This window comes from Giraffa tippelskirchi, chromosome 12, assembly GCF_054371585.1.
Source record: "Giraffa tippelskirchi isolate mGirTip1 chromosome 12, T2T-mGirTip1v1.2.pri, whole genome shotgun sequence".
In the NCBI taxonomy this organism is placed as follows: domain Eukaryota; kingdom Metazoa; phylum Chordata; class Mammalia; order Artiodactyla; family Giraffidae; genus Giraffa; species Giraffa tippelskirchi.
In genome coordinates, this window is record NC_137286.1 from 120,250,152 (window position 1) to 120,277,529 (window position 27,378).

Below are 27,378 nucleotides of genomic sequence, written 5' to 3' on the forward strand. Positions count from 1 at the left end.
ACAGAAAGATGCTAAATTTCTTATTGATAAATTAATAAACTTAAATGGTCTTCAGCTCAGGAGGTAAGAGAAGAATTTTAATTTGCATTTAGAGCTTTAAAAATTACATTGATAGAGAATGTGTATATTTTATTACTTAATTTTTATTCACTTGATTAGTGTTTTATTTTAATGACATTCATTAAAACTCATCTCCTTATTCAAAGGAAGCAAGATCTCAATGGGCTTATTAAAGTAAATCCTGAAACAAATAAAAATATTAAGAGGTAAGTAATTTAAAGCTTTTAATTTCTCCTTTGGCATTTATAAACTCCTTGGAATTCTGAGTACTTGCATTCAGGAGAGCAAATTGGAATTCAAACCAAACTGAACTCTTTTCCCAAATACATTATATTAAGCAATTCTATATGACTGATACACAGCAGTGACCTCTTCCTTTTTATTCTCAGGTGGCATCTGCTATAAGGTAGATTTTGAGAAATTTAATGGGAATTTGACTACCCTTATCTAGTATTTATTTCTTTGTGTGTATGTGTGTGTGTGTGAGCATGTATGTGTATGTAAAGTGTAAATAGTGTGTCATGTATACACAGTTCTATAGTTAGAATGGATAACCAACAAGGGCCTACTGTCTAACACAGGGAACTCTGCTCTATGTTATGTGGCAGCCTGGATGGGAGAGAAAGTTAGGGAAGAAGGGATACATGTGTATGTATGGTGAATCCTTTTGCTGTCCACCTGAAACTATCACAACATTGTAAATTGGCTATACTCCAATATAAAATAAATCAAAAGTTTTAAAAAATATACTTTAAGTGGATTTTACTTATTAAAGATATAAAAAAGTGTGTTATGTATAAATGTATGTGTGTATATATGTGTGTTGATATAAATGTATGAGTGTGTATTAATCAGGATTCTCCAGAGAAACAAAACAGTAGAATATAGGCTGCTGCTGCGGCTAAGTCACCTCAGTCGTGTCTGACTCTGTGCGACTCCATAGATGGCAGCCCAGCAGGCTCCGCCGTCCCTGGGATTCTCCAGGCAAGAACACTGGAGTGGGTTGCCATTTCCTTTTCCAATGCATGAAAGTGAAAAGTGAAAGTGAAGTCGCTCAGTCGTGTCCGACTCTTAGCGACTCCATGGACTGCAGCCTACCAGGCTCCTCCATCCATGGGATTTTCCAGGCAAGAGTACTGGAGTGGGGTGCCATTGCCTTCTCCGAGAATATAGGCATACAGGTAGAAAGAGAAATTTATTATAAGAAATTAGCACATACCCTTATGGGTGCTGAAAGGTCCCAAGATCTATTGTTGGCAAGCTGGAGACCCAATCAGTTATGTAGTTCCAGTTCCAGTTTGAAGGCCTGAGACCAGGAAAGCCCCACGGTTAAGCTTCAGTTCAAGGGCAAGAGAAGAGCAATGTTTTAGGTCAAGCACTCAGGCAGGCAAAGTTTACTCTTACCTCAGCCTTTTTGTTCTATTCAGTCCTTCAACTGAATAGCCATGGCCCACCCAAGTTGGGGATGGCCATCTGCTTTACTCAGTCTACAGATTCAGATGTTAAGCTCATCCCCAAACTCCCTCACAGCACATGTGGAATAATATTTGACCAAATACCTGGGCGCCCTGTGGCCCGGTCAAGCTGCTATGTGAAGTTAACCATCACAGTGTGGATATGAAAGTGAAAGTGTTAGTTGCTCAGCCACGTGACTCTCTGCAACCCCATGAACTATAGCCCACCAGATTACTCTGTCCTTGGAATTCTCCAGGCAAGAATACTGGAGTAGGTACCATTCCTTTCTCCTGGGGAATCTTCCCAACCTAGGGATCAAACCCAGGTCTCCTGCATTGCAGACAGATTATTTACCATCTGAGCCACCAGGAAAGCCCATTACAATGTGTATATTTATATATATATAAATGTATATGTGTGTATGTAAGTAGTATGTGTGTGTAAGTGTACGTGTATGTATGCAAAAATAGTGTATATAAATAAGTGTATTCTGTGGGTGTGTAAGTAGTGTGTGTGAATATGTTTATGTACAGATCGTGTGTGCATGTATACTATATTTGTGTGCAGTATGTATATATGTATGTTGTGTAATGTATGTTTAAAGATGAAGAGGTTAACAAAGCATACTTTGTAAAAGAATTGTCCTACCCATGAATTGCCAAGGAAATCTGGAAAGCTTATGTCCTCTTGCTTTTTTTTTATTTTTTAAAAAACAGATGGAACATATCTGAAACTGAGCTTGTTGTCATGTTGCTGAGAAGCGTACCAAGTAATTCCATGTGGCTTCTTTTGAACCTCTTTCCATTCCATTCACTCAGTACATGATATGATGAGTTGATTCTTAAATGTGTCACTAATGCCTGCAGGCCCCATCAGAGCCAGGGCCCGGCTGGCTGAAAGCTGGTGTGCACTGTCAGGCCGTCCTCTTCTCAGCAGTGCTGGTGTGGTTGCAAGCGCAGTGACCCACTGAGTTACAGACATGTGCAGTTTTTTTGCAGCCAATAAACTGAAAAGAAACCACTGATTTCCCTGGTTACCTAGGTGTTTTAGGGAGGGAGCTGAGGCAGTGAAAGGGAGCAGGGAGTCTAAAGGATCAGGGTTCAGATTCTGGCTGTGTCACTTGCCCCATGCTTCAATTTAGGGATCATAATACTATCACACTTGGCACATCGGAGATACAAATAATTAATAGCAATAATAAAGATTCACGTGAATTATGTTTTCTTAATGATTTAGATGGGGCTTCCCTGGTGGCTCAGCAGTAAAAAATCTGCCTACCAGTGCAGGAGATGTAGGTTCGATCTCTGGGTCAGAAATATCCACCAGAGGAGGAAATGGCAATCCAGTCCAGTTTTCTTGCCTGAGAATCCCAGGGACAGAGGAGCCTGGCGGTCTACAGTCCATGGGGTAGCAAAGAGCTGAACATGACTTAGCGACTCAACAACAACAATGATTTAGATACTTTCAAATATTGAATTTACTTTGACTCTACAAGAAAAATTTATATTTTACCTTTCTAATTTTTATTAAAGAGAGTATTTCAAATCATTACCTATTGTTTTTCATAGGTTGAGGTGTGTGTGTGTGTATGTGTTTGCCTTTGTGTACATAGGCATATACACACATGCAAATGTATGCATTCATGTGTGTATACTTCTGTGTGCATATGTGTGTGTCTACATGTGTAAATGCATATGAGTATATGCATGTATGTGCAAACGTGTGATTGCATACATCTGTACAAACGCTTGTGTGTGCCTGAATATATGTGTGAGTATATCCATGTGCTTTTGTATGTATATGAGTACCTATGTGCGTGGTTCTGTATGCGTGTGTACTTGTATGTATGTTTGTAAGAGTGTTGCAGTCTTTGTGTCTATTCGTGTATTTATATGTGTGTGCTTCCTGGGAGCTTTAAGGGCAGTAGTCTTTTTTCCTTTCACCAAGCATCATTAAACTCTGTGGATCTCTTAAAAATAAAATAAGATTGTCTCCCTCCCTTATTAAAAAACTTTCAAAGTTCTCTTAATTCAGGTAGAATTAAGTTCTAAACTTGAGCAATGGCCTTTCACATGTTCAGTGAAGTCCAGCCAAACTTACCTCTTTTCTATCCAACCTCACTCCTGCCTTAACACTTCTGTGACTGCTATTCCCACTTTGGGTAGCTCTATTCCCAAATTGTTACCTTCTCAAAGAGATTGTTTCTAACCACTGAATATAATTACATCACCATGCCCTTCTCCAAACCTAGCATCACAGGCACCAGGCACTGATTTTTAATACCACATGTTATTATCTAGAATTGTACCATTCATTTATATGTTTGATTGCATATAGCCTGCCTCTCACCAAGTTAGAATGGAAGCTTCTTTTTAAAATGTATTTATTTTAATTTATTATTGTTGACTACACTGTCTTTGTTGCTGCACGTGAGCTTTCTCTAGTTGTAGTGAGTGAGTGAGGGCTACCCTCCAGGTGCAGGGCATGGGTTTCTCTTCGTGGTAGCTTCTCTTGTGGAGCATGGTCTGTAGGGCATGTGGGCTTTAGTACTTGTGGCTTGTGGGCTCTAGAGCACCAAACTCTAGCAATTGTGGTGTCCTTAGTTGCCTGCAACATGTAGGATCTTCCCAGACCAGGGATGGAAATAGTGTCCCCTGCATTGGCAGGCGGATTCTTAACCACTGGACCACCAGAGAAGTCCAGGTATGGACGTTTCTTTAGGGTTAAGCATGTCTGTATTGTTCACAGCTGTCCCAGCACTTGGGGCCATGGTAGGCTTTCTGTAACTGTGGATTGAAAGACTGCGTAAATATTGAAGAGATATACACTATGAGGCAATGCTTTCCACCGTGGGGCTCAAAATATTATGTTCCATTACTACTTTAACTAACACATTCTTCTTCATTGGGTTTATGAACCTTAAAACTTAGACAACCCTCTGTGTGCTTTATTCAAAATGAAGAGATCAAGGTCTCCAACAGAACCAACATAGATATTACAAGGGAGGAGTTGCAATGCTTAATGCTGTGTGGTTTCTTCTTGAGTATACAAATGAGTACTACTGTTTCTAGTACTCAAAGTACTAGAAACAGAATCCTGGGAATATTTTTTTCTCAGTCACTGGCATTCAAATTCCGCATATTTTGTTTAGGCAACAAAGGGTTAAAAAAATCAACATAGAGTATTTTGGGGTAGAATAGTTGTTTTTTTCGTGGTTAACAATTTCATTATTTGCATGAAAAAGGTTCAAACTTTTTATTGCTGCTTTTAGCATGGATGTGCACATTCTCAGACATCTGGAAATAAGTAAGAACTTGAGTCAGCATCTAGCTAGCTGCTTCCAGATATCTGTATCTTTGATGTTGCATTGACACCACCTTGGAGACTTTATGATCTGATCTTAACAGGGCCACGGGGCATGGGGATACAGGGTGTAAATGTACCTTCTGTGGATGTTCTTTACCCATATGGTATCCTCTGTAGATCAGAGGCACGTTGGCTGGGAATGTGGAAAACACATGTAGAAGCAATAGGAAAAAGAAAAATTCCATTAAGATCAGAAGCACATATTCTGAAGGGTAACTGTAAAATATTGAGTCATTCTCAGTGACTACATGGTGTTTTACATTACAGTTTTACATTATAACTTACATTTCAAAAATTGATAGATTTTAGTCTTCTGATTGTTTATTGCCAACACAACCAGTCAAAATTTGTAGTTTTAATACACGGTAGGTACCAGCAGGAGATAATAGATTGTATATTATGGACTTTAATAAATTGCTTCTTGTTACTGTTGTTCAGTTGCTGAGTCATGCATGTATGACTCTTTGTGACCCCATGGACTGCAGCACGCCAGGCTTCCCTGTCCTTCACCATCTCCCGGAGCTTGCTCAAACTCATGTCCATTGAGTCGGTGATGCCATCCAAACATCTCATCCTCTGTCACCTCCTTCTTCTTCTGCCTTGAATCTTTCCCACCATCAGGGTCTTTTCCAATGAGTTAGCTCTTCATATCAGGTGGCTGAAGTGTTGGAGCTTTGGCTTCAGCATCAGTCCTTCCAAAGAATATTCAGGTTACACTTACCTAAATCCAGTGTTTAAATAGAAAATCTGCTAATGGCTGACAATTTTACAAAATAAGGGTTCTTCAAAGTTCAAAATTCCCACAGCATGTTGGAAGCTGATGGGTAGAGTTGTGCCTTGTGGAATGTTCCGTGAATGTGTACACAGACTATTACAGAATATGTTTAGTGCACCTGGAAAAGGCTAAGGGCATAGCATTCAGTGAATCAAAGTAGAGTCCTAGCTCAGTATTTGCTAGTGCCTGAGATCCAACCAGTCCATCCTAAAGGAGATCAGTCCTGGGTGTTCATTGCAAGGACTGATGTTGAAGCTGAAACTCTAATATTTGGCCACCTAATGCGAAGAGTTGACTCATTGGAAAAGACCCTGGTGCTGGGAAAGATTGAGGGCAGGAGGTGAAGGGGACGACAGAGGATGAGATGGCTGGATGGCATCACCGACTCAATTGACATGGGTTTGGGTAAATTCAGGGAGTTGGTGGGACAGGGAGGCCTGGCGTGCTGCGATTCATGGGGTCGCAAAGAGTCGGACATGACTGAGCGACTGAGCTGAAGTGAACTGAAGGCTCCAAGATTAAAATATTGTCTCTCTGAGTCTCAGTGAGTTTCAGAGATGTATAAATCCCTACATACTTCTGTGTGCCTTTAACAATCTTCAGCTCTTTGGCACGATCTCAGTGTTTACACTCTTTCTGAGTTTTAATAAATAGTTTTATCAACTTGGTTGTAACCTGTTATTAACTTTACCACTTTTTCTATGTTTCAAAGGGGCCAGAGTCTTGACAATCTCATCCAAGTGACCCCTGAAGTTAACAGAAGTAACCCAAGGTGAGGATTATACATTATCTTTCTTCCTTCCCATCAATTTGTGCATCAAGTTCTGAATCAGTTTGTGGCTCTCGTTAGAGAAGCTGTGTTGAAAAGTGGTTTGAAGTCAAAATATCTGAATTCCACTACTTATCAGCTGGGTACCTTTGAGCAAGTCCCTTGAATACTAAGCTGAGACTTCTTTAGTTGTAAAACGAAGATCATAATGTCTGTTCCACTTTTGTCATTTGATTATTATAAAGATCCTGTGAAATAATGGATATAGAATTCTTTTAAAGGAAAAAGTGTTTAAATCCAAAAGTGTTTAAGTTTCCATTTAAATCCTTTTAAATGGAAATTATTAACAAAACACAGTTTAAATATAGCTATTGCATCAGGTAGAATACTAAATGGGGCTGACAAAGTAAGACTTTTTGGCAAATAATTCCAGAAATGATCTTTTAAACTCAATCTTGCCCTAATTTTATGGTTTTATTTTGAGGGTATATAGGAAACTGAGCTAGTATACCAATGAAAGTCACAAGTTTTACTCTTTTAAATGAAACACATAGACTGGTATTGATTTCTCTCAAAACTTAATTGTAAAATTCATCTTGAACACGTATATCCTTTAAAGTAATTAGTTTGACTTAATTAGTTGACATAATTTCATTTTTACTTATTATGTTTCTTTTTGTTTAAAGTTCCAAAGACCTGAATAACCTCATCAAAGTGAACCCAAGAACTGGGAAAAGTGTGCAAGGGTAAGATTTAATACATTCCTCTTTTTTGTTTCATGTTAACCAATGCTTAAAAACATACTTAAATCATCATTTCAGCAGACTGACACTGCTATAGTATCAATGTATCAATGGGAGTTCAAGAAAAACCATGTAACCTGCACCACCTCATATGTAAGCTGTTAAGGATTTTGGTCAGCTGATTTCTAATATAATGTAGGTATTTTTATTCATTAGGTGCAGTATTTTCCCAGGATGGACAAGACACGTTCTTTTCACAATTATATATCATTTATCTGAAATGTCCAAAATGGCAAATCCATTGGCAACCAAGAAAACAAAGTGTTTGGCTCTCAAGGGCTGAGGGAAATGATGGTTTACTGGGTATAGTCTTTCATGTGCAATCATTTTACTTAACTATTTCTTTTTCAAAAACTTTTTGTGTTGTATTGGGATATAGCTGATTAACAATGTTGTGATAGTTTCAGGTGGACAGCAAAGGGACTCAGCCATTCATATACATGTATCCATTCTCCCTCAAACTCCCACTCAGGCTATCACATAACATACAGCAGAGTTCCCTGTTCCAAACAGTAGTGGACAGGATACTCTTATTGGTTGATTTGTTTATTTTTCTTAAGCAGAGGGATGGCACAAGAGAGAGGAAAGAGCATCAGACCAGAGCCCAGAGATGTGGGTCTGGGCTTGACTCTGCCCTCAGTAACAGTGAGAAATGGGCCTGATCACACTCCTGTTTGGACTTCAGTTTTCTCATCCTCACAGTGAGGAAATTGGGCCAGATGCTCCCTCATCACTTCCAATGTCAATTCAGTTATTAATTTCCAACAAGATGGTTGGTGTTACGATAAGTGTACACACTCTGGCGTTAATTACATAGCTTTCCATTCCAGCCTTGCCACTACAGGCCATGTGGGAAAAACTTCATCTTTGTGGGTCTCAGTTTTTCCTTTTGTGAAATGGAAATGATGATACTTTCAATTGTTGACCTGAAACAAGTAAACTGTCAGATATTTCTCCAGGAAAGACGGGTTTACTCAGATCATCCAAGAATTGTAGTTTGGGGTCTGCAACCATGGGGAGCCACATGCAAGTCCCTGAAAGGGAAGGAGGAACACTTTTATAGAGGGGAGGGGGGAAAGGAGATTGGGAGGACTACAGTAAACAAAGAGTTCACAGCTTTTCATTGGCTGAGTCCTTGCCTGGAAAGAAGAACAGTCTTTCCTCTTCCTGCTGGTTCTGCTATTGTCACAGGGCAGGAGAGAGCCCCCCTTCTGGCCTCCCAACTCTATTTCATTGTGGTTTCTGTCTATTAATATCTTTATACTGTTTCATAGGGTTGATATGAGTATTAAATCATATAAATCACATAAATCACTTAGCACAGTGCCTGGCACATCATGAATTTTCTGAAACCACTAATTATTGTTCATTATTTCTATGTGGTTATAGTTAGGTCCAAATATATATTTTCAGAGTCAACATTGAAAACCTCCAATCCCTTGAGATGATCTCTATTTTAATAAATATTTTCCAGTGAAATATTTTGTAATAAAAAACGCTTTTCCATTTTAGTAAATATTTTCAACCACTTGATGTAACCTGTCATATGATCTCATCTTTTCTTCCATGTCTTAAAGGGACCAAAGTCTTGACAACGTCATCAAAGTGACTCCGGAAACAAACAAAACTAACCAACGGTGAGGTTTATGGAACTCTTCTATTTCTCCATTTTATTTTGTTCAACTTAGAAAATACGATAAAACTGATTGTTCCATCAAAGAAAGTGCCAATAATGGGACCCAAAACAACAGCTCTGTGTCAGAAACCTAGTGTTCAATTCCCTTATTCAGGGCTCCCTGGCTGTGAATATTTGTGGAGTAATTCCTTAAGATATGAGAATAATCTCTTATCCATGTAGGATTTGTTTTCCATGCTTGGGATTTCCTCAAAACATATCGAGATTCCTCCTGGGATGAAGCATCTTCCCCAAACAAATTCCCAGAGATAAGCAGCCTAAGAGAAGGGCTTCATGTGAAGAAAATCTCCTTCATTCATCCTCCATCTGTCATCATTTTTTCCCTCCCTTCTTCCATTTACACTCCAATAATTCCTAAAGTTGGGAGGTCATTTAAAAAAATTATAGTTAGTTCATTGAAATAATAAAGAATACATAAAAGAATTTTCTTTAAGGTACACTGTGTTGAGTAAACAAAGGGATATAGCCAAACCATGAACCTATAAACACATATTGTTTTGCTAGTTTGAATGTGAGTTAAATATAAAAGGTACCAAAGCATATATCTTCTCTCTTACAGAGTTTTCTATCTTACTTTGCTTATAGGAATTCTATTTTTACAGTAGATAGCTATCGTATGAAGTTTACTAGACTAGATCAGGAGTCAGTAACTTTCGCTTAAAGGGCTAGGGAGTAAAATCTCAGGTTTAGAGCCCCAAAACAGTCTTTATTTAAACTAGCGGTCATTAATAACACATTGTAAAGGAATGGTAATGGCTATGTTCCAATAAAACTTTACTTGTAAAACCAGACTTCAGGCTGGATTTAGCTTGAGGACCATAGACTGCTGATTCCTAGGCAGTATTTCATGTGGGTGGGTGAAGAGGATCAACCCTGCAAGTACTTGAAACAGCTTCCAAAACACAGCCTCCATTGCATATATTGCTCATTCACTTTATGGTTAGACCAAAGAATTTATCATTCTTTCATTTGAATATTGAGTTCTAAATTGTCCTTATATCTTGTTCACTAAATAAAAGTATAATGTATTGTCACTGTCTGAGGGTCAGATACCGAATCCAGAGACCGTGTAATACTTTATGTTACAGATTAAGATTCTATGAAAGACAGTTATTCCTTGTCCCTCTTCCAAGATGACTTAGTTTGTAAAGTGAAGAAAGCCTTAATGATATGACCTTTCCCTGTGATGTGTGTGAGCCTTTTTCAGCACCTGCCCTCTGCCATGTCTTGCGATACTTCGTGTGTTCATCTCTCCCACTTGGTAGTAAAATTTTTTAGTTTATAGAATATCTGTTAGCTGTATAGTCTTGGACGAATCATTTCACCTCCTTGAATTCTCAGCTTCTTTATCTGTCAAGTGGGGATTGTAAGAATTGCCTTCTTCATGAATTACCAGAAAAATTAGCTTATGAAGCATTTATTCCCCAAGTACTTATTAGACATTATCTATTGGTATTATTATTACTGTAACTGTTTTTCTTCATTGTTGAGTCCCCATTGCACCACTCAATGCTTAGTTCAAACAAGATACCTAAGAAGTTATCTATTAGGTTGAATCTTATGAAATTGTTGACATTCCACAATTTTTGACCCACAAGATGACAATTTCAAATAATTAATATAACAGAATGCAATAATTTACATGGAAGGATATGATTAGTTAGGTGATAGAAGCCTTTCTAGTCTCTTTTCTTTTCAGGATATATAACAAATTGTCCAATAATAATGTATATCAAGTTATATATCTTGTTTAGGCCTTTTGGTGTTAGAGTTGATATGAAAGCCCAGTGCAGTAACAGAAATGTCTTTTTAGAGATTGTTGTTGTTCAGTCACTAAGTCGTGTCTGACTCTTTTGCAACCCAATGAACTGAATGTAGCCCACCAGGCTCCTCTCTCCATGGGATTCTCCAGGCAAGAATCTGTAGTGGGTTGCCATTTTCTTTTCCAGGGCATCTTCTTGACCCAGGGATCAAACCTGTCTCCTGCATTGGCAGGCGGGTTCTTTACCACTGAGCCACAAGGAAAGCCCCCTTTTAGAGCTATTATTGCCTATTTGAGTACAAAAGCAAATTTTATTGTCAGAAGTCTTCTTTGTTCTGATACAGCATTGCATGAAGCATGATTCTGAATTGTTTAATATCTTGGAGTAGCCTCAATGTTACATATTCATATTACGTGTATTACCTCCATACCTTAGAATCAGGAAATATATTCTTTTTTAAAAAGTCCCAGGTTTTTGTTTTGTTTTATTCTGAGGAGAAGGAAGCAAGGAACACATGGAAACGATGTACAGTTCAAATTTTTCTCTTGTTCATTACAACCTTGAAACAAATTCTAAATGCTGATTCTAGTACCAAATACAATATAGGAAATAAGAAATTTAAGAGCAACTTAAATTTAAGGTTGTCTTGAAAGGAATAAGAATAAAAATAAATTTTCATATATATGTAGTTGTATAAGAAATGAATTTATAGTAGCTATCTGCTTTCACAGAGAACTAAAAAGAATATTCAAGTAAAATGAAGTTTTGAATTAGCAACAGAAAAAATATACAAATTATAACTGATTTGATTTGATTTTACTAGCTATTAAAATTTACATTTTTTAGGAGCCAAGACCTGGACAGTCTTATCAAAGTGACTCCCTCAGCAAAGAAAAGGTAAGTTTATTAGTGTTGTTGAAGACTCATGAGCAAGTCTTCAGTTTATGCCCCAGAATAAAGTTAATTATTTGGCTAAGGATGTTTGAAAGGGGATATGAAAAAAAAAACGAGAAAAATTGATTTGCTGACATGTAATAATGCTGGATAGGTTTTTATATTGCTTCAATTTGTTACATTATAATATTGTTCAAATTGTAATATTGAAGCTAATTCTGTATAGTGACTACCTGAAAAATTCATTTAATGCAATTATAGCTTAACTAGATTATTACTGCAAATTTAGTTAATAAATTATAAGTTCATAAAACTGAATAAACCAAAGAACATTGGCTTTATTCTCTTTCATAAACCTGAGGATTAATTTTTAAATGACTCTTCAGAAATTTGGTGACATAACATTCCAATACTTGATTAGAAATATTTCTGCAAGACTTTGATTATGCTCCTGTCTTCTTAAGAAGTTAGGACTCATTGTCCACTGGAGCAAAAGTTAAGAAAAGCATGACAGAATAACTCCAAGCTACCTCTTGAAATTATTGTGATAATAATGTTGGTGAAAAGCCGTGTGCAGTTGTAAGGAATTATTGTGAACAGAGAGAGGAAGGATGTGGACAGGAGGCAACATGTGGTTATCTAATTCACCCTCAGTTATTTCTTAGGTACTTGGCCTAAGGAAGGCCTTAACTTTCATGCAACTCAATTTATTTATGAAAAGAGAATGGTGATATTTAACTCAGTTGCTTTGAGGATTTAAAAAGGATAACTATTTTATACAAAGTAGAAACTCAGTACATTTATCATTTTTTGTCTAGGATCCCATCAAATGATTCACAAGTGTCAAAAGAAAAAAACACCAGTCATAAAATTTGCCGATTTCCAACTGCATTTGACCATTTATCTTATTTTGTTTTAGCAGTGAACCAGGTCTTGATGAACTTATTAATGTAAGCCCCAAAGCTGTCAAAAACACGGCTAGGTAAGACAAAGATGTTATTTATTTGCTCTGGTTTGTTTCTCCTTAACTAAGCATAATATGAATATAAATGACTTGTAATCATTCTGTGGGCAAACTGAATGTAAATCTTGAAAAGTCATCACGAATTTTATATATCCCTGAAAAATTAGATATGTATTTGCTAATAGAAAGAAATCGCAGATAAGGCAATTGAAGGGAGTGACTGGGGTGGAAACATAGTTAGTCTACGCCCTGTTTATGATTTGTAGTATTGATGGCAATACCTTTGTTTCTGGGTTTGATTAAAATTTGTTAATGGTTGTTAATTTTTGAAAAAGAGCTGGAGACCTCATTAGATTCATTATAAGCAATTTTATTCATCTCATTTTTGGAAAGTGTTTGATAGCTGGTGGAAATCTTATGGTGTTCATTATTTTTTAGATGATCTGCTGCTCCTAGAAAAGTAATGGACCTAAAATGATAATTCTTTAAGTAGTATCTGTGATGATGAAAAATGAAATTCAATTTTTGCCTCTGGTTTATGGAGATTTTTATATCATTATACACTGCTATTATAGACATATGTATATATTTAGATTATATATTTTTATGTAATATTATATATTATTATGTAATATTGTTGGATGGCATCACCAACTCGATGGACATGGGTTTGGGTAGACTCCGGGAGTTGGTGATGGACAGAGAGGCCTGGCGTGCTGCAATTCATGGGGTCGCAAAGAGTCGGACACGACTGAGCGACTGAACTGAACTGAACTGATGTAATATTGTATATATTTAGATTTTTATATCATTATACACCACTATTATAGATATATATGCATATATTTGTATATATTTTTAAATGTTTTTATGATTTCACTTTTTTGAGTTTATCTGGTACATAGAAAAATCACAAATTTTGGAGATGGAAAGAAGGAACCTCAGAGAACTCATAGCTCAGTTAGTTTGAACAATTTCAAGAACCACTATCCCAGTTAAAGCAGGGCCTGGTGGCTCAAACAGTAAAGAATCTGCCTGGGGGAGACCTGAGTTCAATCCCTGGGTTGGAAAGATTCCCCTGGAGAAGGGAATGGCTAGCCACTCCAGTCTTCTTGCCTGGAGAATCCCCATGGACAGAGGAACCTGGCGGGCTACAGTCCACGGGGTCTACAAAAAGTCGGACACGACTGAGCAACTTTCATTTTTACATTCCAGTCAAACCTATTCAGTTTACAGAAGAGGAAATTAAGACTCAGAAAGGTTAAGTGATTTGGCCACGGTCACGGGGAAAACTAGTAGAAGATGAATAGTGGTTCTGTGATCTGTTAGGCAGTGAATAATTACTGAACACCTACTGGGTTTGAAGCTTACAACTAGGTATCATTAGGTGCACATTAGGTATAATTATAGGCCGTGGGTGCCAAAAAAGAGAATTCAGTAGACATACTCAATCTTATTAACAGCAGGCAATTATCATAGATTAAAGCTAATTATGTACTGGGGGCACAGAGATGGGATTCCAAGACAATAATAGGTTGTCAATTTAATATATTACATGTACTGCTTGCTGAATATAGAATGTATTGTCAGTGAGTTGCATTTAAAAAGAAAAGGAGAAATGAAATAGCTAACTTAATAAACATGACAATCGGTAAAATTCATATTCATAGATTCCTAGGAGTAGAAGATGTTAAATAAAGATGGGCAGAGGATTAGACCCAATCCAATCTTCTCATTTTACAGATGAGAAGACCGAAGCAAGGGGCAAATATCTCATAGCCTTCCAACTCCCAGCCCAACTCCTGGTCTTTAAGTCACAGCTCACAGACTTTGATCTTAAAATAAATGAAAGTTGATCTAGCACCTCAGGAAATAGTGGAAATTATAAAGCTAGGCCTTTTGCTCTTGCCATGGGACAGCTAGGGGATGTTCTCCACTGCTTTCACAGGGTCATTTGAAATGTTACTTCTGTCTTTGAAGTGACTATGGCACAAATTTATGCCAATGACGGCAAAACACCTTATAACTTTTGAACTACATGAAAGTGGGTGTGTGCTAAATCACTTTAGTCATGTCGACTCTTTGCTATCCTATGGACTGTAGCCTGCCAGGCTCCTCTGTCCATGGGATTCTCCAGGCAAGAATACTAGAATGTGTTGCCATACCCTCCTCCAGGCGATCTTCCCCACCCAGGGATCAAACCCACGTCTCTTACATCTCCTGCATTGGCAGGTGGGTTCTTCATCACCAGCACCACCTGGGAGACCCACATGAAAGTAACGATAGCTAAACGTTCCAATGTATCCCTCCTATATCCTTAAAGCAAAATAAATGAAAGCAGTAACTTGAGTAGGAAAAACCTAACATTTTTTCCTGGATAAAATTCAGATATCAGATTCCTGTGTTTTTTAAGAATCCATGGCCTGAAAAAAGTGTCTGTAAGTTTTCAGTTCATTGAGATAAGTTGCATGATGCTGTCAACAAGGCAATTCAGGACTTGCTTTATTAACACAGGTGATGTCTTTTCAGGAGAAGTGGTAAATCATAGCACGTGTTTATATGTTTTCTAAGCTAGTGTTTCTCAAATTGTAGACCACAATCCATTAAATGGCCTTATAATTAATTTAGTGGCTGGCAGTCAGCATTTCACCCCCAATTAACTAAAGTGAAACAGAGTAGAAAATGAGAGTTCTTCTTCCCTAGAGAAGTCTCACTTTGTGAAGTTTATGTTTTATTATGTGTGTATGTCTGTCTGACTGACGGCCTGAAAAGGTGAAGTATTGAGCTATGGCTATGATGTAAAATGTATTTTTTAATGAGTTCTATGATATAGTACTCCTAGAACTATGAGTAAGAACTATAGAACTATGATATAGTTCTATGATATAGCACTGTTCTAAGTTTTGCAATGAACCAAGTTTTCTGTCCTGAGCAGAGCAGTAAAAAAGGAAGTTCTCATGTTCATGTTCGCATTTTTATACAATTTAGTCTTAAGTATGCTGGTAGGTGAAAATTATATGTAGTTACACAGAAATATTGAGATTGATCTTATATATTAAAAGGTTGAGGCCTTTGAACATATTATTTCCTCTAAAAAATTTTATTCTTTGTGCTTTTTTTTTCTTTTAATGTATGAATAATCACCATTTTAAAGATTGTCCTTCAGGCACAATTTAATTTTACACAGATTTTGTAACCAGTTTATACAAGAAAATTATATTTTTGATAATTCTCATATGTTTGTCATTTCTTTAATACTGTTTGTAGACACCAGTTGATTATCTTTAATTGAGAATATTATTACTGAAGATAATTCAAAACAGTGAAAATTTGTTTAAGGGCTTTTTGTCTGCCATGGAGATCTGAGGACAAGGATAAGAGCTGAAACTCAGTGAAGCCATGAGCTGGGAGGCAAATTCTATGGAAAGCCTTAAGGGCTGGGGAGGGAAATGCACACCTTTTCCTCAGATTAAAAAAAAAAATTTATTTGAATATAGTTGGTTTACAATGTTGTGTTAGTTTCAGGTATACAGCAAAGTGGATCAGTTATACATATACCACTCTTTTTTATATTCTTTTCCCATGTAAGTTTTCTCAGACTTTTTGATGATTAATCTCCAAGTGGTTCTCCTTTAGTTCTTAATCTCCCATCAGACTTTTGAAGAGTAAACTATATTTTTATTTAAGGGAAGAGGACTTTGGAGGGAGAAAGAGATACAGGCAGGTAACTGTCTAAAATTTACTGGAAGCAGGTGTTATCAATCCCAAGATCTCTTGCTACTGTGGGCTACTCTATTTCTTTGGATAAATATTGTAAAGTGGTTTAGAGGAACACTTTGAAAAAATCACTAATTTCCAGCCCTTAAAAACAAAGTATTATATGGATGCAATGAGTGATAGCAAACCATGTTCTCTAACTGAGGAAAGAAAGTGATAGCATTTCAACTGGGAAGTGGACAGTTATCAGAGCAAGTCCCTAATCTGACCATGATTTCAGCTTTTTAAGTCATCATAGAGGAAGAGCAGTCACAATTTTGATGGATTTCTGGAGCTCTCTTTGCCAAGCCTTATGTTAAGTATAATCCGAGTTTTGGAGCTTATTAATTTTTTACAAAATGATATCGTTGGTTGGTGAATATGATTTTTAAAATATCAAGGACCTTGGAATTGTTTGCGTATTCATACTGTTAAAGCATTCCAGAGTAAAAGTGGTGAATCACAAGACATTTGCTGTGGACTCTGAGTCAGCGTGCCCTGGTAGATGGGCTCTGACAACAAACTGTGTGAAGTTAGAGTAATTTTTCTCCTGATCCTACATAATGTATCCTCCCTGGATTGGTTTAAAATGTATCTTAAGGCTGTTCTATGCCAAACCAATAGGTCTCATAGATGAGTTTCCCTGTTGGCTCAATGATAAAATATCCTCCTGCCAATGCTCGATCCTGGGGTTGGGAAGATCATCTGGGAATGGCAACCTGCTCCAGAATTCCAGCCTGGGAAATCCCATCAACAGAGAGGCCTAGCAGGCTACAGTCCATGGAGTAGCAAAAGAGTCTGACAACAACAGCAACAACCAATGATAAAATCAATGATAAAATAGCCAATCCCTTCTTCCAGTTCCAACCAACTTAAACCTGGATTATCTCTAACAAAAGCTGCTTTAATTTTTTTCCACTTAAAGAAATCAAGATCTTGAAAAGCTCATCAAAGTGAATCCTGAAATTCTCCTCAACAATCAAAGGTAAAAGAACTGTATTAATTTTTGTACTTTGGGTAGGAAAAATGTTCTGTTTTACTATTATTTCAAGCAGATTTATAACCTTAGTGATCTTACCAAAAGAATTTATAATTAACCTTTTTATTTTTCTATTTAAAGAAACCAGGATCTCGATAACCTCATCAAAGTGAATCCTGCAGTAATCAGAAGCAATCAAAGGTAATCAAATAAAAGCAGTCATTTCATAGCTCTCCTGTCTGTTGTTCCTGAGTGGAGTAGATTTATAATACTGGTTTATAGACCTAGCACAAACAAAAAACCCTATTACTAATTGGAGTTTTTTTTTTCTCTCTTCAACAGCCAAGCTTTAGACAATCTCATTCAAGTGAAACCTTCAGCACTCAGAAATACTAAGCGGTAAATGACTTTGCCTAACTATCTTGCCGTGTACCCAAAGTTCGTTCTTTCTTCTCTTTTTAAAAAAGAAGCCTTTTGTTTTTCTCATGTTCAAATGAACACACATTTATAACCCATGTGTTTCCTGTCAGCAAAGAACATGCTGTACTCTTCTGGAATCAGTTGCACTCTTTCACATGCAGTTGTGTATTTCTTATTTGCACGAAGACAGATTAGTGTTTGCTATCTATAGGAAACAGAGTATCAGGACTGAAATGAAAAATGAGTGAAATTAATTAAGAGTAAAACACATTTTGGAGAAGCTAGACCAAACCAGTGATTTACATAGATGCTTACAGAAGATTGGAGTATTGGAAAGGATATTGAGTCTTCAGAATTACAGATCCACAGCAAATCCAGCAGATTTTAACCTTGAACTTCCATTTTGAGTTTTGTAAATATCTTACAGTTCACTATCTTTATGTCATAAGTGTTTAATTGCTAAGTTGTGTCCAACTCTTTGCAACCCCATGGACCATAGCCTGCAGACTCCTCTGCCCATGGGATTTCCTAGGTGAGAATACTGGAATGGGTTGCTATTTCTTTCTCCAGGGAGTCTTTATGTCTTATCTTTATGTCATATCTTTCACCAAAAGAGCTTATTCATAGATAATGCACCAGAGTGCATTGTATCAGAAGTCTACATTGTTTTGCTGACCTGAAATTTCGTTGTAATAAATATATAGCTGGGAATTATAGTCTCACTCTTCTGGGATGAAGAAAGCAAATAACATATAGAAAAGTGTTTTGAAGCCACAGGCAGCAAGAGGACAGTGTGACATGCTTATCAGCTTGGTTCTTATGTCTTTTAGTTTGTTTTCTACATTATTGTTTTCATTTGCCCTATTTGTGTGGGGTTTTTTTTTTTTTCCTTTCCTTTTTAAAAGTTTTACAATATTGTGTTGGTTTCTACCATACAACAATGCAGATGTATATTGCCTCCTCACCCACCCCCGAGTCCTCCTCTCCACCTCCACCTCCAGCCTCCCTCCCCTCCCCCATTCGACCCCTCTAGGTCATCACAGAGCGCCAGACTCAGCTCCTTGTGTTATACAGCAACTTCTCACAGCTACCCCGTTTACACATGATAGTGTATATATGTTGATGCTGTGCTGCGCTTCATCGTTCAGTTGTGTCCGACTCTTCGTGACCTCATGGACTGTAGCCCGCCAGGCACCTCTGTCCATGGGGATTCTCCAGGCCAGAATACTGGAGTGGGTTGCCATGCCCTCCTCCAGAGGATCTTCCCAACCCAGGGATTGAACCCAGGTCGCCCCATTGCAAGTGGATTCTATACTGCCTGAGCCACCAGGGAAGCCCTGGAATTCTCCAGGCCAGAATACTGTAGTGGGTAGCCTTTCCTTTCTCCAGGGGATCTTCCCAACCCAGGGACCAAACCCAGGTCTCCCACATTGCAGGCAGATTCTTTACCAGCTGAGCCACCAGGGGAGGGGTAGGATTTGATGATAATCAGCCAGGATATTCAGGAATTGATGCAGAATAAACAGGGAAGACTGAGCTGCCTATTTGAAAAAAGGGAGTTCATTCAATGTGTTCAGTCACCTGTATCTACAGTGTATCTATGTGGCCCATTGATATTAATGGGTAAAGAGAGGGGGCATTTTAACATGCCTCCCAGTAGAAATAATAGCCACAAAGCACTTTTACATCCAATTCAGTGTGACAGGAGCACTGATTATTTAATAGTATAACTGCAGTGAATCAGAGTTGCTTTTGTGTGACTTTGCTGACATTTCCAGCAGCTGTATATTTAATTCACAGTTAGGGGCGGAATAAACTTCAGTCATCAATCAGAATGTGAGCAGGTGTCCCCGAGCTCTTCTAGGAACCCAACAATGTGAACAAATGCAGATGTGCACAGAATTTTCATTTAGTCAGGGAGAAACCCTGTGACTTTTAGCAGTGAGTTTCACATTTTCATGAACCAACATTAAAGAAAGACAAATATTTCTCAATTATTTGTAGCCTATAAGCAGCTGCTCCCATATGAAGGTTGAAACACATCCAGTGATACAGGTCTTTACTGTTAGAAGGGCATCATTCATCTAAAGTAGAAAAAATATTCTGAACTATTTGTAGAAAAAATATTCTGAACTATTTGTAGAATTACGTACTGTGTGCGTGCTAAGTCACTTCAGTCGTGTCCGACTCTTTCCGACCCTATGAAGGTAGCCTGCCAGGCTCCTCTGTCCATGGGAGTTTTCAGGCAAGAATACTGGAGTGGGTTGCCATGTCCTCCTCCAGGGGATCTTCCCAACCCAGGGATCGAACCCACGTCTCTTATGTCTCCTGCATTGGCAGGCAAGTTCTTTATCGCTAGCGCCACCTGGGAAGCTCTTGTAGTATTATACTTCCTTCTTTATAAAGGGCTTCCTATTTGCTGAGACATGTCTTGCTAGTATTTCAATAAGACAAGAATTCTTTCCTATCTTTCTATATTGCATCTTTCTCACATTTCTGCTCAAGACAGAAAGCTGGAGGTGGGAGGTAACCTTGACCCTTTCTGTTGCTTCGTTCCCCAGAATCAATAGGTCACTTTGAATGTTTCTCCTAATTATCTCAGGAACCAAGACACTTCATCATCCCCACTTGCTACTATAGCCCAGCTTACTGTGAGGTCTCCTCACTAGTCTTATCTGCTGTCAGTGGTACATTCTGCCCTTCAGTCCATCTGCCACACTGTCGAGTGATCTTCCTAAAACATAAATCTGATCCTGTCCTTCCTCTGATGAAATCCTTCAGTGGCTTCCCATTGCCACTGGATAACAGGTACTCCTTAACCTGGTTTCCAAAGCCCACCATGATGTTGCCTCCACAGGTTTTCCACCCCCATTCCCTGCTAGGCTCCACCCACAAGCAAAGTCCAGCCACTCACTCTCTGACCTGCTCACACCTTGCTCCTCTACCATCATTCTTGCATGGATAACTGCTATTTATCCTTCAAGTGTCAGCTTATATGTATTTTATTCAGGCTCTGAGAAGCCCAACCTGACCCATCACTTCTGCATCAGGTCCTTCTAGATGTTCTCAAGCTATTATTCTGTTCTACAGAATGTTTGCCTCTTACAGGGAATGATCAGTGCAAAGAAATAGAGGAAAACAACAGACTGGGAAAAACTAGAGATCTCTTCAAGAAAATTAGAGATACCAAAGGAACATTTCATGCAAAGATAGGCTCGATCAAGGACAGAAATGGTATGGACCTAACGGAAGCAGAAGATATTAAGAAGAGGTGGCAAGAATACACAGAAGAACTGTACAAAAAAGATCTTCATGACCCAGATAATCACGATGGTGTGATCACTCACCTAGAGCCAGACATCCTGGAATGTGAAGTCAAGTGAGCCTTAGAAAGCATCACTACGAACAAAGCTAGTGGAGGTGATGGAATTCCAGTTGAGCTATTTCAAATCCTCAAAGGTGAAGCTGTGAAAGTGCTGCACTAGATATGCCAGCAAATTTGGAAAACTCAGCAGTGGCCACAGGACTGGAAGAGGTCAGTCTTCGTTCCAATCCCAAAGAAAGGCAATGCCAAAGAATGCTCAAACTACTGCACAATTGCACTCATCTCACATGCTAGTAAAGTAATGCTCAAAATTCTCCAAGCCAGGCTTCAGCAATACGTGAACCGTGAACTTCCAGATGTTCAAGCTGGTTTTAGAAAAGGCAAGGGAACCAGAGATCAAATTGCCAATATCTGCTGGATCATCAAAAAAGCAAGAAAGTTCCAGAAAAACATCTATTTCTGCTTTATTGACTATGCCAAAGCCTTTGACTGTGTGGATCACAATAAACTGTGGAAAATTCTGAAAGAGATGGGAATACCAGACCATCTGACCTGTCTCTTGAGAAACCTGTATGCAGGTCAGGAAGCAACAGTTAGAACTGGACATGGAACAACAGACTGGTTCCAAATAGGAAAAGGAGTCCATAAGGCTGTATATTGTCACCCTGCTTATTTAACTTATATGCAGAGTACATCATGAGAAATGCTGGGCTGGAAGAAACACAAGCTGGAATCAAGATTGCCGGGAGAAATATCAATAACCTCAGATATGCAGATGACACCACCCTTATGACAGAAAGTGAAGAAGAACTAAAGAGCCTCTTGATGAAGGTGAAGGAGGAGAGTGAAAAAGTTGGCTTAAAGTTCAACGTTCAGAAAACTAAGATCATGGCATCTGGTCCCATCACTTCATGGGAAATAGATGGGGAAACAGTGGAAACAGTGTCAGACTTTACTTTTTGGGGCTCCAAAATCACTGCTGATGGTGATTGCAGCCATGAAATTAAAAGACGCTTACTCCTTGGAAGGAAGGTTATGGCCAACCTAGATAGCATATTTAAAAGCAGAGACATTACTTTGCCAACAAAAGTCCGTCTAGTCAAGGCTATGGTTTTTCCAGTGGTCATGTATGGATGTGAGAGTTGGACGGTGAAGAAAGCTGAGTGCCTCAGAATTGATGCTTTTGAACTGTGGTGCTGGAGAAGACTCTTAAGAGTCCCTTGGACTGCAAGGAGATCCAATCAATCCATCCTAAAAGAGATCAATCCTGGGTGTTCATTGGAAGGTCTGATGTTGAAGCTGAAACTCCACTACTTTGGCCACCTCATGCGAAGGGTTGACTCATTGGAAAAGACCCTAATGCTGGGTAGGATTGGGGGCAGGAGGAGAAGGAGACGACAGAGGATGAGATGGTTGGATGGCATAACCGACTTGATGGACATGGGTTTGGGTAGACTCCGGGAGTTGGTGATGGACAGGGAGTCCTGGCGTGCTGCAATTCATGGGGTCGCAAAGAGTCGGAAACGACTGAGCGACTGAACTGAACTGAACTGAATCTGTCTTCAACTATTGGATTTTTAAGAGCAAGGATTGGGTCTGTCTTGTTCACTTCTTTATCTACGGGGCATAGCATAATGTGTGGCACATATTAGGTGCTTAATAAACAGTCTCTGAGTTACATGCTAAATCTCAAAATAAATGAAGACCTGTGATCACCTAGCTAGGTAAAACCTATAGTGCCTCATAACACTAAGACTCTGAGCCCCTAGGAGTAAAATCAGACTGGAGGGATCTGATATCCTATGTCTGGCTTCCTTGCTTAAACCAATGACTCTATTTTGAACCACAATCTCAGTGAACCAGAGTGAATTAGAGCCAGTCGGACATGACTGAGCGACTTCACTTTCACTTTTCACTTTCATGCATTGCAGAAGGAAATGGCAACCCACTCTAGTGTTCTTGCCTGGAGAATCCCAGGGATGGGGGAGCCTGGTGGGCTACCGTCTATGGGGTCGCACAGAGTCGGACACGACTGAAATGACTTAGCAGCAAATTCTTGATCATATCTTATATTTAAAATATCTAAGTTGATCACTTTCTCTATGGACCTGTTAATTTCTTTAATATAAAATCTTTAAGATTCCCTCATTGAAGCTAATTATAAAAATATGTAATGCTGGGCCCATTTTGCGAAGTCAATAGAGTTGACGAATTATAGCAGTTATCTCACTGTGTCCTATACTTCTTTCAGAGAGATAAATATTCCTTTTGAACTAAAGCTTAAAGCCTAAGATTTAGTTCTTGGCCTAAAAGAAGTACCATAGTGAATTTTTTATATGGAGGCTTTTAATTTTGCAAATGTGTTTGATACTCTGCAAAAACAATTTAAGTAAGCTGTAGAGAAAGAAACATATTGCTGCTTTTAATAAACACCTCCCACACCCTCGTAAGAGAGGAAGAGCAGTTGGGAGTGATCTGTTAATTTTTATATAGAGCATATCTTAATGAAAACTTGTATTATATGAGACGTAATGATGGCCTGGTCCCTGGAATCTCTCTCTCTCTCTCTCTTTTTTTTTTTCTTGCTTAATCTGCTCTGTTAAGAAGAGTTATATTCCTTAATGGGGCTGTAGAAAATAAATTACATGATTATGACAGATAAATACCTATATTCACAATGTGTGCTATGACTCTACATAACAGATAACTCATATTTCTTCCTAAACATTTTGAAGTCTACATAAAGAAAAACATTTTTAGTTACTATGGTTAACAAAATTTCTTTTTAGCACTTCTCGCTGGATCTACAGAGAATTGATGGTTTTTCTTAAAGTTGATTCTGACTGCTCATAAAATTACAAAATTACCAGGTCATCCTTCCGTTGAACTTCCATAGAAAGGGTTTGGAATCAAGCCTTTGTTCAACCCTGCAGCATTTGGCTGGGCTTCTATAAAAATCTATTTTTCATACTTTGACTCACAGCTTTTCATCTTCTACTATGGTGTAAAAGACATGATGTCATAAATGTGGTCTTAATTAAAAAATGAAAATTTATTTTTACATTTTTCAGCTTGGGAAGTTTGTGGGCAATCTGAACTTCTTTTTATTTATCTCCAAATCTAGCTAATGACATCAATCAGGGTGAATCCACATTTTGTACTTTTCATAACCTGGAACTTTTGATTTTGCTTCAAATATTAGTATAGAGGATTCAAAATAAAATCTTATAGCCCACTCTAGCAAACTTGATATGTGGCACTGTTTAATAAAAACAGCAAAAATTCTATAACCCTAATAACATGGTTTATTTGATGATTCACAATTATATCCCTTTGGGAGTGTGCATCTTTGAAGGCAAGTACAGGTTCCAATTTTGAGTTATCTACCCGGAGTGGTTGGATTTGTGAGCTTCTGGTGTCTCCTCCTTGCTTAGGTCTAAATCAACTTCTGCTCTCCCTCACCATAGCAAGGATCCAAAAGATTGGGTCCTGGGGGTGGGGGTGGGGGTGGGAGATGGAAATATAGACAGATCAAAGATGCAGTATCTGCAGCAACTGGGAGTGGAAAGTGCCAAGCAGGTAAAGGGAACCAGCATCAGGCCAAGAAACTATACATAATAATATCTGTCGTGAGGGCAGAAGTGAATCTGTATTTGTTCGCTAGGACTGCCATAACTAGAACCATAGTCTGAGTGGGTTAAAACAGAAATTTGTTGTCTCATCATTCTGGAGTCTAGACTTCTAAGATCAAGAAGTCAGTAGGGCTGGTTCCTTCTGAAGGCCCAGCAGAAAGGATCTATTCCAGGCCTCCCTCCTCGGCTGGTAGAGGCCTGTCTTCATCATTTGTCTTCACATTGTCTTCCATCTGTGTGTATCCGAGCCTAAATTCCTTCTTCTAAGAAAGATGCCATTCATATTGGATTAGGACCCACACTGCTGACCTCATTTGAACTCGAGGATCTCTGTAAAGACCCCCTTCTCCAAATAAAGGCACATTCTGACATGCTAGTGTTAGGACTTCAGCATATAAATTTGGTGGAAGGGCAATATTCAACCCTGTAAGGAAGTGTTCCAAAATAAGGAAACAAAGCCAGGGTTGGGAGCTGAGTGAAAAAAAAAGGGAGAGAAATATGTGCAATTCAGGGGTGAAGTAAGGCAGGTTCTGGATGACTGATGCAAATGGAGGTGAAATGTCCATCACCGTCTCTTGTGAACTTTTTCTCTGTGCTTCTGGTGCATACTCTGTACCTAGATGTGTGCAGAGCTGGCTACCTTAAAGGTTCAGGGTCTAACATCTTTCCCCTGGGGTCCTTTTCATGTCTTTTCCCAGAGCTGGGTAAGGTAGCAATAAATTTCCACCAGAGAAGGAGAAAAGAGAATTTAAATACATTTAAGACCATGAGTATTTTTGGAGTAGCTACTGCGTGCAAGGCTGTGTTAAGTCACAGTAATGTGATTTTATTCTTAAGTCATAATGAAAAACACCAGCTTCCTTTAACAATGCCACTCAGTTCATCCAAGGTTAGCTTTGGAGGGAGAATCACTTCCTGGGATGGAATTCTCCTTCCCCGAGATTCACATTTCTGGGTGCTCTCTCAGTGTTTGCCTCTGCCAACCATCCCAGTTTGACATTGCTGGGAAACTGGGTTATGGAAGACCATGACCCTTTAAAGTTAAGTTAAATACTTAATTTTTAATCCATTATTCACAGAAAGCAAAGAAGAACTAAAGAGCCTCTTGATGAAAGTGAAGGAGGAGAGCAAAAAAGTTGGCTTAAAGCTCAACGTTCAGAAAACTGAGATCATGGTATATGGTCCTATCACTTCACGGCAAATAGATGGAAAAACAGTGGAAACACTGGCTGACTTTATTTTGGGGGGCTCCAAAATCACTGCAGATGGTGATTGCAGCCATGAAATTAAAAGACACTTAGTCCTTGGAAGGAAAGTTATGTCCAACCTAGACAGCATATTGAAAAGCAGAGACATTACTTTGTCAACAAAGGTCTGTCTAGTCAAGGCTATGGTTTTTCCAGTAGTTATGTATGGATGTGAGAGTTGGACTATAAAGAAAGCTGAGCGCCAAAGAATTGATGCTTTTGAACTGTGGTGTTGGAGAAGACTCTTGACAGTCCCTTGGACTGCAAGGAGATCCAACCAGTCCATCCTAAAGGAAATCAGTCCTGAATATTCATTGGAAGGACTGATGTTGAAGCTGAAACTCCAATACTTTGGCCACCTGATGCAAAGAACTGACTCATTTGAAAAGACCCTGATGCTGGGAAAGATTGAGGGCAGGAGGAGAAGGGGATGACAGAGGATGAGATGGTTGGATGGCATCACTGACTCAATGGACATGGGTTTGTGTAGACTCTGGGAGCTGGTGATGGACAGGGAGGCCTGGAGTCCTGCAGCTCATGGGGTTGCAAAGAGTCGAACGTGACTGAGCAACTGAACTGATACTGATTCACAAGTGTTTAGTAAAGTATTATTTTAAAATGTTAAGGGGGAAGATAATTTAGTGCCCTGGCTATTAAAATAGTATGGTGACTCCTGAGGTCAAGAGGTGCTTCTAGTAATTAAGGAAGGACCAATCAAGGACTATAAGAAAGCTGAGCGCCAAAGAATTGATGCTTTTGATCTGTGATGTTGGAGAAAACTCTTGAGAGTCCCTTGGACTGCAAGGAAATCCAACCTGTCAATCCTAAGGGAAATCAGTCCTGCATATTCATTGGAAGGATTGATGTTGAAGCTGAAACTCCAATACTTTGGCCACCTGATGCGAAGAACTGACTTATTGGAAAAGATCCTGATGCTGGGAAAGGTTGAAGGCGGGAGGAGAAGGGGATGACAGAGGATGAGATGGTTGTATGGTATCACCGACTCGATGGGCATGAGTTTGAGTAGGCTCCGGGAGTTGGTGATGGACAGGCAAGCCAGGTGTGCTAAAGTCCATGGGGTCTCAAAGAGTCAGACACTACTGAGCGACTGAACTGAACTGATCAAGGGTTACAAAGGAAAAGCCTGCTGTCTCTATTTCTAAATTCAAAAGATGAGATCTGGGAGGTCTCCTCGCACAGTTCTAGCAGCTATGCTGGAGAAGTCAGTTTTGAATTTTACATTATTCAGACTATAGCATCAAATGATTTTGATACTTCCAAGCTACTTCTGAAATCCTTTACTTTTTATATATATTAAATTGACATATATTCTACTATAACTCACATTAAAAGATAATTAATTTCTACATTTTCAAATATGTGTAGCTAGTATTTTAAATGTGAGCTTTAAGTATAGCTATGGAGTGCTGCCCAGTTAGCATATTTATCAATTATTGATGGCTTGGATGTTATA

General features: G+C 38.6%; 1 protein-coding gene across 18 annotated transcripts in view; it reads left to right on the plus strand.

Moving 5' to 3' along the window:
• Positions 1–27,378, plus strand: part of SCEL (sciellin) — a 344,029-nt gene that overhangs the window by 291,432 nt on the left and 25,219 nt on the right. For 16 of the 18 annotated variants that reach the window (XM_081550041.1, XM_081550043.1, XM_081550024.1 and 13 more), the window contains 9 exons: positions 207–266; positions 6,369–6,428; positions 7,112–7,171; positions 8,806–8,865; positions 11,534–11,584; positions 12,501–12,563; positions 17,227–17,286; positions 17,422–17,481; positions 17,623–17,679. In XM_081550041.1, the coding sequence (XP_081406167.1) occupies positions 207–266; positions 6,369–6,428; positions 7,112–7,171; positions 8,806–8,865; positions 11,534–11,584; positions 12,501–12,563; positions 17,227–17,286; positions 17,422–17,481; positions 17,623–17,679 (531 nt within the window). The remainder of the gene's footprint in view (positions 1–206; positions 267–6,368; positions 6,429–7,111; positions 7,172–8,805; positions 8,866–11,533; positions 11,585–12,500; positions 12,564–17,226; positions 17,287–17,421; positions 17,482–17,622; positions 17,680–27,378) is intronic. The other 2 variants (XM_081550032.1, XM_081550033.1) reach the window with 1 other exon arrangement.